This window comes from Canis aureus, chromosome 14 (assembly GCF_053574225.1).
Source record: "Canis aureus isolate CA01 chromosome 14, VMU_Caureus_v.1.0, whole genome shotgun sequence".
NCBI lineage: Eukaryota > Metazoa > Chordata > Mammalia > Carnivora > Canidae > Canis > Canis aureus.
The window spans coordinates 41,542,126-41,552,691 of NC_135624.1; the positions used below are offsets into that span (position 1 = coordinate 41,542,126).

Consider the following 10,566-nt stretch of genomic DNA (forward strand, 5'->3'; position numbering starts at 1 on the left):
CGCTAGAGGAAGGGCCGTGTTCTACATCCAGGCCGCTGAGCAGGTGAGCAGGTGGCCCTGGGCGGAGATCGCGGCCGTTGGTCGGAGCTCACCTGGGCCCTCGCCGCCAGGAGGAACCAGGTAGAGGGGCCCCACCCCTCACTTTTCCCACAGCGTGAAGTCATTTTAGTAAAAGGGTGAGCGGGACCCACTGGCTTAGTGGACTGCATGATGCTTATCTGGGGGGGAATTCAAGGCCCCCGTGGGGTGGAGAGCTGACTTAAAAATAATGTCTTAAGCCATCTGGGTGGCTCAGGGGGTTAAGTGTCTGCCTTCAGCTCAGGCCACGATCTCAGGGTCCCGGGATCGAGTCCCGTGTCGGGCTCCCTGCTCGGCAGTGAGTCTGCTTCTCCCTCTCCCTCTGCGGCTTCCCCCCGTGTGCTCTCTCTCAAATAAATACATTAAAAATCTTTTTTTAAAAATTAATAAATCTAGGATAAAGATATGTTGAGATTTTTCCATCATTAGGGGGAATCTGAATACTTGCTCCAGATGTGGTTAAAATGCACGAGGCTCTCATCCCCCACAGCCCCTGCGGTTGTTGTAACTTCAGGAAAATGCTGACGGGGGCTGGCGGGGGGGTCGGAATATAGGAAACCCACCAGTGGTACTGACCTGGGAGGAAAGGGGGTACCTGAGGTCGTGGCTCCAGCAGACCAGGGCCATTTACTCACTCCTCAATACGTGAAGCCTGGGGCAGGCCCGTTTCCGTTGCTGATGCCGGGTCGGGGCTCCAGTCCCTGCCCTGGAAGTCTGCGCCCAGTGGTGTAGACGGAGGGTAAGCGTGCGGTGGGGAGGGCGGCTTGGAGGAGGAGCCACAGGGTAGAGACCAGGGAAGGGCTGTCAAGGCAGGGGGATGGGAGGTGGGCTGTGAGAAGGAACAAGCCGTCCTCCCTCCCTCAGCATGCAGGCGGCCAGGGCCGGGCCTGGGAGGCCAGTGTGGGGGGAGTGGCATCCACGGAGCAGGGCGACAGCAGGGCCGGCCTCCCCTGGGGTGCTCCCTCTGGCTGCTGTGCTGTGGGCGGACTGGGGGGAGACCAGGCGTGAGACCGCGCTGGCCGATGGTGGGGCCAGCGAGGCCCGTGGACGTACTAGCTCCCTTCTCCGTCTCCCTCCTGCACCTGCAGGCTGGCTGGCCACCCATGTCCACACCCGCGGACAGCGCCCTCGTGGTCACGGTGGACGTGTAGACGCAGCTGTGACACCTGAGCCACCTGGGGATCTGCCTGCTTCAGCTCCTTTTCTCGGCCTGTTTGTGCCAATTTGTCACATCACTGTGCTTTGCTGACCCTGCCGTCACAGTCCATGAGGGCAAGGCCGTGCTACCCAACAGGAGAGGGGGGACGCTGGGCACTGGAGAAGCTGGCGCGTCCAGGGTCGGCCATGAGATTAACGGATCAACATCCATCACACACAGAACACAGAACAGGTCACGTACGGACTGGGTGATCCGAGCCCGCTCATGGGCACTACCGAGGCCAACCTGGCCCCCCCACCGAGAGTTGTGCAGCACCTGCCCGTTCCTGGGGATGACACGGTCCCCGGGGCGGCCACGGCCAGCTGCCCACAGTGATGGGGTCCTTGGATTTAGAAGGCATACATCAGACGGGCCAGAGAACACCGAGGCAGGACCGGCAGCCGTGGGGGAGCCGCCCCGGATGTCTCACGAGCTCCGCGTGGTCCTCGTGTGTCCGCAGGGCTGACAAGCACCCGGGGGGCTGCACAGCACCCATGGCCGGGCTGCGGGGGGCAGGGGGCTCCCCGGCACGGGGTCAGGGCACCCGGTGGTGGTGGACGGCATGTGAGCAGTGAGCGCCCTCTCGTCATAGCTCCTCTGCTGTCCTCCCTGGTTCCACTCTTCCTCCGGCCTGGCCCTCGCCCCCCCACCCCCCCTGCTCAGACCAGTCCCTGCAGACAGAGCTGCCCGGGGCCCCTGCAGCCTGAGGAAGGGCCCCTGAGCTCGGAGTGGGGGTCTCGGCCTGACCGCCCCATGAGCCCACCTGAGCAGAGGGGCAGAACCCAGGGGGCAGGCCGTGCACACAGATGTGACAGGGACACATGGGGTCAGGGCACAGCCTCGGACGCTGGCTGGTGGCCACACGGGGTTTCCCGAGTCGCCTCACACTCTGCCAACAACTCACAGACGTGCTCATGTCTGGTGTGAACCCTGTGGCCGCCACCGGCCGGCAGCACCAGGACGGGGAGGATCCTGCGTCCCTGCACTTGACCCTGTGGGACCCCCCGTAAGCAGGGCCCCCTCACGACAGTCATGGCTCCTGCCCCAGACGCCCCCCTTCACCATGGCCGTTCTTTCCAAGTTTTATTACCAACACAGGGAGGGACGAGCGCGTCCACTACGACCGAGCGTCACTACAAGACTCAACCGGACAGAGACGGCAGGCCTGCGCTGGTGCCCGCCCCAGTCTGCCCACCGGGCGAGGGAGGCCGGGCAGCGGGCACACGGCCCCGGAGCCGCCAGAGCCCAGGGTTCTCCTCCTATTTCTCCTTCTCTTTCTGCTCTTTTTCTTTCTTCTCTCGCTCCGCTTTCGCTTCTTCCTCCTCGTGGTTCTTGATCAGCTGCTCCACTTCCTTCTGCTTCAGGACCCTGATGACCGTCTTCCCGTTCTCTCTTGTCAGGGTGGCAATCTCCACTGCAAGTGAGTGCAAGCCTACGTTATGGGCGGGCACCTTGCCAACGGCTCCCCAGCCCAGGCGCCCGCTGCCAGCTGTGCCGCTGCTCCCGGGGACACGCGGGGGGGTGGGGGGGGGGAGGCTCGCACACGTACGCTCACGCATACTCTCGCACAAGTACTCCTGTGGGAGCTCTCACGTGTCCTGACAGCGACAGAGCACCTTCCATCCTGTGACGTTCCTGTCGACTCTCCTAAGTGTCCTCCTCACCCCCCGCAACCTTCCCACTCGCCCTTTGCCACTGTCACCAACCACTGGCTCTAGCTGGCCGGCCATTAGCTGCGATGACCAGAAGGCACCTCCACGTCCCTGTTGGAGCCCCTGGAGGTACAGTCAGAGTCGCTAACCCGTAATCACATTCATTGTTCACGGACCATTGAAAACTCTTCAAAACATAGGTATAAAAAGATCTTTCCAGGACCAAAGGCAAGAAAAGTAAACTGATACCAAAGGAGGGATTTTTGAGCAGGAGAAACCACAGAGGGCAGTCCGCAAGTAGACTGCATTTTCTAAGGACACCAGGAGCTTAATTATGCTAAACTGAATCAATCTATTAATTTACCACAATTTTTGAAAAATCCTTATTTAGAAATACTGTTTTATATGATCACATGACTTACGCTAAATAAAGTATTTAAAACTGCAAACATGGGATAACATAAGAGACCAGTGGATTCAAAAGAACAGAGAACATCACGACTCCTGCAAAGGTCGTCTCTGGATGAAGTACACCATCACCATCGTATGCAAACACACACACACACACACCAGGCGGCCGAGGAGCTGGTCAGTTACATACTAAAAGTATCTGCTTCAAACAGGTCAGTGAGCACCGAGAAGACTCTGGCCTAAGTCCTTGCGCTCAGAGGGTAGTATGGGCTTACGGTCAGGCCCAGGACCCCACGAGCCCGCGCATCCTCCCTCAGGAATAGGTTAAGGCCACTCAATCGCTCTCTCACTCAAGTGAGCCAAAGGGAGGAGTGGACACCAATTACCTTTTTCAGCCGAGAGTTTACTCACATCCATGGTCTTGTTTAGGACTTTGATAGCTAAAGCAAGTGCGGACTTCAGAGTCATTTCTCCTTCTTTGTAGTCTTGTTTTAACATCGACACCGCTGCCTATGAAACATAAAGGAGAATAAAAAAAAGAGTTTCCTTTAAATTTCTAGAACATGGATGGGTCAGAATAATAATGGCTGAACCACCGTGGGCACTGTAACCAATACCCACACTTCTAAGGGCAGGGAGGGCAGATGGGATGACAAGGGGGTTGTCGCTCTATGAACGGGATCTGTAACCTGACCTCCCCAGGCCTGCAAGGGGCCCATCACATAAGTCAAAGGGTCTGAGAACTAGGATGTAAAAAATAATTACATCCCATTTCCAAAACTTCCCACTGAAAATCAGCACTTCCTTTATTAAAGTTCCTTTATAAACGTAGACAGTAAGTCCCAGTAGTATTAGCAGTGCCTGTGACTTCGTTACCAACAGAAATCCAATGTTTTCACATCACAGTAAGGGTGCGGCAGCTATTCTAGAACAGTTTATACTCATGGCTACTTCAAAATTATGGGGGTTACTAGATCTTTTGGCAGATTTTATAGCAACCCCCAAAATACTCACAGCACTATTGTTTCCGATGCACGTGGCTTTCCATCCTCCATAATTCCCACTAGGGTCACTCTGATAGAGCTGAAAGCCATAGTGCTTGTCCCAGCCGATGTAAAGCAATGAAACACCAAAGGGACGTTTTCCTTTAACAGCAACGACAAACAACGTATCAGCCATCTGAATCCCGTATCACTATGGTTACCTGAGCCCACGAGCAGGACCAAAGCGTCCTCTGTGAAGTTAAGCATTCATAAACTGCTTCGTTTTCTGAACGCCACAGCTAAGCTCCAGCCAAAATTCCACTTTTGTCTCTAGGATTTGGACGCAGCCAAGAAAGAGAATAAAGACACAGAGGACCAGTGCTGAATTTCATTATTATGTAAAATGCAATTTGTTTCCAGATTTGAAAATGGCATTATGGCCTTCCAGCATCTATTAATAAAACATAGGACAATCTACATAGTGGAAGCCAGTAAATTGGTGAAGCAGGGATTTATGTGAAGTATTTTCTCATTTCATTTTCAATTTCTTTTTATTATCTCAAAAAGGTTATGATTCATAAGGTGGTTTAACTTTTTGGAATACAATGTTCAAAAAATTCAGTACCTCCAAACTGTGTATAGGCTTGTTTGATATCACACAGTGCTGTGACCAACTGCTCACAAGGGATTGGTTCCTGATACTGTAATAAATACCTACAATAAAGAAATTGGCATTTTAATAGACTTTTCTCTAAAACACAGACACCCCCTAAGCAAAATACCCTCTGAAAGAGATCTATGCCACAGGGACAACTCCACTGTCACCTGTAATTTGAAAAGGCGGGGAGAGTGTAGCCACAGCCTAATACCCTTAAGGTTTTATAGCTTTGGTTTAAAAAAACTTTAATTTTCAATGAATAGACTTTTTAAATGATTTAGATCTTCACAGTTCTCCTCAGAAACATGGAAACTCACTCATTTATGTATCTTGCTATTTACGACCGTACCTTTGAGCAATGAGCCTCAGTTCATTCGTGAGAACGTTAGCATCAGAAGTTATGCCCGCCACGCTGCAAGCCATGTCCCTGGAGGAGAGGACAGACGTATCTGTAAGCAGGGAGAGGTCTGCCACAGGTGTTCACAAGCACTAAGGTACAAGTGCATTGTCACAAATGCACCACGATGCTCCACAGGAGCTTCACGATGACAGACTTTCAACTTGATGTCATTCCACATGAAAAATAAAGGCTCCCACAAATTCTTCAACAGATGTATTTCTCATTACCACCCTGGGCACAGGCAAGAGACAAGCACTAAAGCAGCTAAAGTGAGCCCAAGACTTGTCAACAGATGGGAAGACAGGCTGCTCCACGTCCTCCGGTATCTGAGCCCAGCGTGATGGGGGTGAAGGGGAGGGACCTGCAGGAAGGGTGTTCTATGAGTCTGCCTGGCAGCCAGGACGAGGCCGGGACCAGGGATCCCAAGGGGTCACCCCAGCGAGCCAGGAGACAGTGGCACTGTGCACAGACAGCACCCCTTGGAATGAGCCTCCCAGGAAGGGCCCGTGCCAGCTGCAAGGTCCTGCACCGCTGACTGGAACAAACGTCCCCGGGTGTACAGGGTTGGCTACACTGTTCCCCGACCTCGGGGAGGCCTGGCGTTTGGGAAGAGTCAGCAGAACTCCACAGAATTCCTGAGTAGCCATTCTGAACAAGGCTCTGAAGCCTGCCACAGGCCACTGTGCGAGTTTATATTCATTATGGTTCAAACTGCCATGACTACTCTAGCTGAGACCCAGAGAAGTTAAACAAGCAGCGTAGAGTCACACAGCTTCTAAATCAACCCAGATCTGAGTGACGACCAGCCTGGGCTCCTGTCACTTCATGATGTGGGGCCTCCACTGAGTGCTTCGTTCTGTACTTAAAAAGAGAAACATGTGGTTCCTGGGCCCCAAAGAGGTTTTAACAATAAATTAAAAGCAAAATCCCCAGAGATAAACACAAACTGTTCAATTGTACCATGTCATGGAATAGCCCTCCCGAAATACGTACAATGGCACTTATGTGAGAAAGTGAGACATTTTATACTGCCTTCCCTAAGATCTCACTTACTCATTCAGTTTATAAATTTTTTCAGAAAAAAAGACTTCATCAAGAAGCTTGTGGATGTTGCGTCTTTCTGCTGCAAGCAGAACACCATCGTTTGCTAGGATTCCCAAGCAGGTGCCTGCATGTCCAATGGCTTCCATGGCATACTCAACTTGGTACAAGCGACCTACAAGACACAAGCAGTGAGTCACCAAGCAGCAGCGCTCCTAAGGGAAGCAGTGCCAACACCGGCAGGCCACGGACAGGAGTCCCGCTTTCACCCTTCTAGGAAGCATGCGACCAACCAGGTGATCGCAATTAGTCCAAAGTACAAGAAGAACGAACAACTTAGCAAGGATTTAAAAGGAAAGTTTGTAGGCAGGGGCGCTTGGCTGGCTCAGTGAAGCATGTGATTCCTGATCTCAGGGTCGCGGCCTTATGCGGACTATAGAGATTACTTAATAAAATTTTTGATAAAGTCTATAGATTACCCCCCCCCACCCCGGTCAAATTCTAAAGAAATCTTTTTATTTGAAATATCTTAAACAATTTCCATTTTACCTTCTGGAGAAAATATGGTGGTCCTGGAGTCATATCTTCGAGACTGCAAAGGAAAAATATGGAAGTGATTCCTATCCACCAGAAGTAGGCTCCTGCAAGTCCACTAACCACCTCATAAAACAACCTGGCAGGCAAAGCTCAGTGTGTGGGAGGAAACGCATAAGGAAGAGGACACCATCCCAGCCCCTTTCCCTTCCATTCCAATTTTCTCATGCACATCTACAGATACAAACAATAGGATTTATCAGGCAACAGCTTACTGGCATGTGTATCACTCACCATGTTTTCTGAGCTTTACAGGATTCCTGTAAAAAGAGAATAAGATCATTATTAAAATGAAATTTACAATTAAGGAGCATTTTCTGACTTAAAGAAAAAAAAACAAAAAATACATTTTGTTCACTGCCTTCACACCAACACGGGGAACCCGGATCCCGTTCCCGCAGAGCTTCCTGCTGAACACCCTCTGGTATTCAGGTGAGGGAGCCAGACAGACAATTATAAAGCAATGTGGAAACAGAGGTGCTAGGGGTACAGTGGAAGAGGGATGGGGAAAAATCAAGAAGGCGGAGGCGCCTCGGCGGCACAGTGGGTTGGGCGTCTGACTTGGATTCAGGTCATGATTGCAGGGTCCCGGGATCCAGCCCCTCGTCAGGCTCCAACTGGGCGTGGAGTCCGCTTGGAACTCTCTCTCTTCCTCTGCCCCTCCTCCCCACTCGTGCATGCATGCTCTCCCTAATAAATAAATAAATCTTAAAAAAAAAAAAAAAAAAAACTAAGGGGGCGCCTGGGTGGCTCCGTGGTTGAGTGTCTGCCTTTGGCTCAGGTTGTGATCCTGGGGTCCTGGGATCGAGTTCTGTGTTGGGTTCTCCACAGGGAGCCTGCTTCTCCCTCTCACTGTGTCTCTCATGAATAAGTAAAATCTTTTAAAAAAAAAGTCAAGAAAGTGTATTTTGAGAAATAGAAAATGAGTTCAAATTAGAGATGGGTGAGGCTGAGAACCATCAGGCCTTAAGAGGAAGAGCAGGGAAGGGAGAAGCGGGGCGCAGCCCGGGTAGGGGAGAAAGCCTGCTCACAGGGTACCGAGACAGGACAGCTCAGCAGGCCAGAGACAAAATGCTAAAGCTAAAAAAATCCGAAGAAGCTGGGGAGCTAGGCAAGGGTACAGATGCCCCCAGAGCCCTGAATGCCACGTTAATGGGCTGAGGCTTTCCCAGAGTGACGGGGTCCCAACCTAGAGGTAAGAGCGGCTGTGTTAGGGTCATTACTGCTCCCGCTAAAGAAACGCTGCGGCTGGGCTCAGCGTGATTTAGCAGAGATGCCAACTGCGGACTGCAAAGCTCATTTTCCTAAAAATCCCACAATGTCAGAAATGAAGACTGGAGAGATCAGCTGGCGATCCAACCCGGAGGGGCCGGCCGGCAGACCCAAGCCCAGACCCAACCCGGAGGGGCCGGCCGGCGCAGGTCAACACCGCGAATCTTCTGTCTCGTGCACTGGGGCTCCACAGGAAGACCGTGGGCCCGAGAGCTACAGGGGCAGGTGGGCACTGACATCACCTGCGGCCGCAGAGACTGCAGGTAAGCGGTTAGGGAGCTGTTGCAACAGGCAGGGGGAAGGTCAGGGCGCCGGGCACCTGCAGGGTGCGGGTCCTCCCACGTGAACCCCAGCCCACCTGCCGACCACGACCCGGGCCCCCGGCCCGGCCCCGCCCCCTGACCCCAGCCCGGCCCCGCCCCCGGCTCCCCCGACCCGACGCGCGCACCGGCCCCAAGCCCCGCCCCAAGGCCCGCCCACAAGCCCTGCCCCCTCCGCCGACCCCAGGGCGGCCCGCCTGCCGGTGCAGAGTCACGCACCCCGGGCGCCCTGGCGGCGGCTGCAGACCGAGCCGGCTACCACGACGCTCACGACCTGCCCAGAGGGAGGGTGGCCAAGCTTCCGCGGGCGCCCGGGGGCAGAGGCTCACCTGCGGGACACACGTAAGAGGACAGACCGACGCCGACACGCTCCTCGCGGAAGAAACCTCGCCGATACTTCCGACGCCGAGCAGCCGCTGCAAATATGGCGCCCGCGCGTGCGCAGGGCACGGGGGCGGGGCCAGCGCGGACCCGGAAGTCGGGCGGCGGGGGCGGGGCCGGGGGCGGGGCGGAGCTCCCCCAGCACGCGGACCCGGGCCTCCGCCTGTGCCGCAGTCGCTGTGCTGGGCAGCCGTCCGCGTGCCGTGGGGGTCCCAGCGGCCCGGCGCCCCCGCCCGCCCCGCCGCCCGCGCCGCCCGCGCCGCCCGCGCCGCCCCCTCCGCCCCCTCCGCGAGCCGCCCGCCGCTCCTGCCTCGCGGATCCCTGGGCGGCAGCGCGGTCTGTGGTCCTGGGCGGCGAGGCAGGGGCTCTGCGCAGGCGCTGAGCGTCCTCCCTCCTGGGGGACCTCGGAGGCGGTGCGGACGCCCTGCCTGCCCCCCGCCCCCGGCCTCCCGCCTCCCGCCTCCCGCCTCCCGCCTCCCGCGCGCTCGGGGTGAGCCCCGAACACGGCCCAGGACCCGCCCCGGGTCACGGCGTGAGGGCCCTCAGCCCTGCGGGTCACACCCCCAGGCCCCCAGCCCCACGGGTCACGCCCCCAGGCCCCCAGCCCGCGGGTCACCCCCCCCAGGCCCCCAGCCCCGCGGGTCACCCCCCCAGCCCCACGGGTCACCCGCCCCCCGCCCCCAGCCCCGCGGGTCACGCCCCCCCAGACCCCCAGCCCCGCGGGTCACGCCCCACCAGGCCCCCAGCCCCGCGGGTCACGCCCCCAGGCCCCCAGCCCCGCGGGTCACCCGCCCCCCGCCCCCAGCCCCGCGGGTCACGCCCCCCCAGACCCCCAGCCCCGCGGGTCACGCCCCCCCAGGCCCCCAGCCCCGCGGGTCACGCCCCCAGGCCCCCAGCCCCGCGGGTCACCCGCCCCCCGCCCCCAGCCCCGCGGGTCACCCGCCCTCCAGGCCCCCAGCCCCGCGGGTCACGCCCCCTCAGGCCCCCAGCCCCGCGGGTCACGCCCCCCCCCCCAGCTCCGCGGGTCACACCCCCCCCAGGCCCCCACCCTTGCGGTCGCTCCAAGGGCGTCCTCAGGCCCAAGCCTGACTTCGGGAGTCTCGAGCATCCCCGCCCCCTGAGTCCCCGTGCAAGCTGAGGGAGACCAGGGCCAGCTAAGCTGGAGGGGAGGGGATGGGAGGGACAGGGAGGGACAGGGGAGCAGAGGCCAGCGCAGCAGAGAGTGAAAAGCGGGAAGGAAGGACGGAGGGAAGCATGTGGGGGCTCCTCTGCCAAGTGTTCTTTTTCCTGCAGGTTCCGGGGTGTGAAGGCACCAGAGGCTGATCCTCTCCCATCTCAGGGTCCCCCTCCCGGCCGGAGGCCCCACCTCGAATCTGGCTGCACCTGTGACCGCAGAAGTGACCTCCTAAGGCTTCCAGCGGTCGGTCGCAGAGGACAGATTTCTGTCTTGTCCCCTTGGGACGGTGGTTCCTAGAACAGGGACAGGTGTCCTGCCACCTGCCCAACTAGGCCCCAGCATCACCTGCCAGGCCTGGGCGTGACGTTGGTGCCGGGCAGTCCAGTCGCAGTCAGCGCATC

The 10,566-nt window shown here is 57.1% G+C and overlaps 1 protein-coding gene across 1 annotated transcript; it reads right to left on the reverse strand.

Moving 5' to 3' along the window:
- Positions 1 to 2,346: 2,346 nt before the first annotated feature.
- Positions 2,347 to 9,070, reverse strand: PSMA4 (proteasome 20S subunit alpha 4). Its single transcript, XM_077847836.1, has 9 exons — positions 8,937 to 9,070; positions 7,250 to 7,275; positions 6,971 to 7,013; positions 6,434 to 6,596; positions 5,330 to 5,407; positions 4,948 to 5,036; positions 4,354 to 4,484; positions 3,726 to 3,849; positions 2,347 to 2,690 (listed from the first exon to the last, which is right to left on the reverse strand). Exons 2-9 carry the CDS (start codon positions 7,250 to 7,252, stop codon positions 2,536 to 2,538), a joined length of 786 nt encoding a protein of 261 aa, XP_077703962.1. The 5' UTR covers positions 7,253 to 7,275; positions 8,937 to 9,070; the 3' UTR covers positions 2,347 to 2,535.
- Positions 9,071 to 10,566: the final 1,496 nt, after the last annotated feature.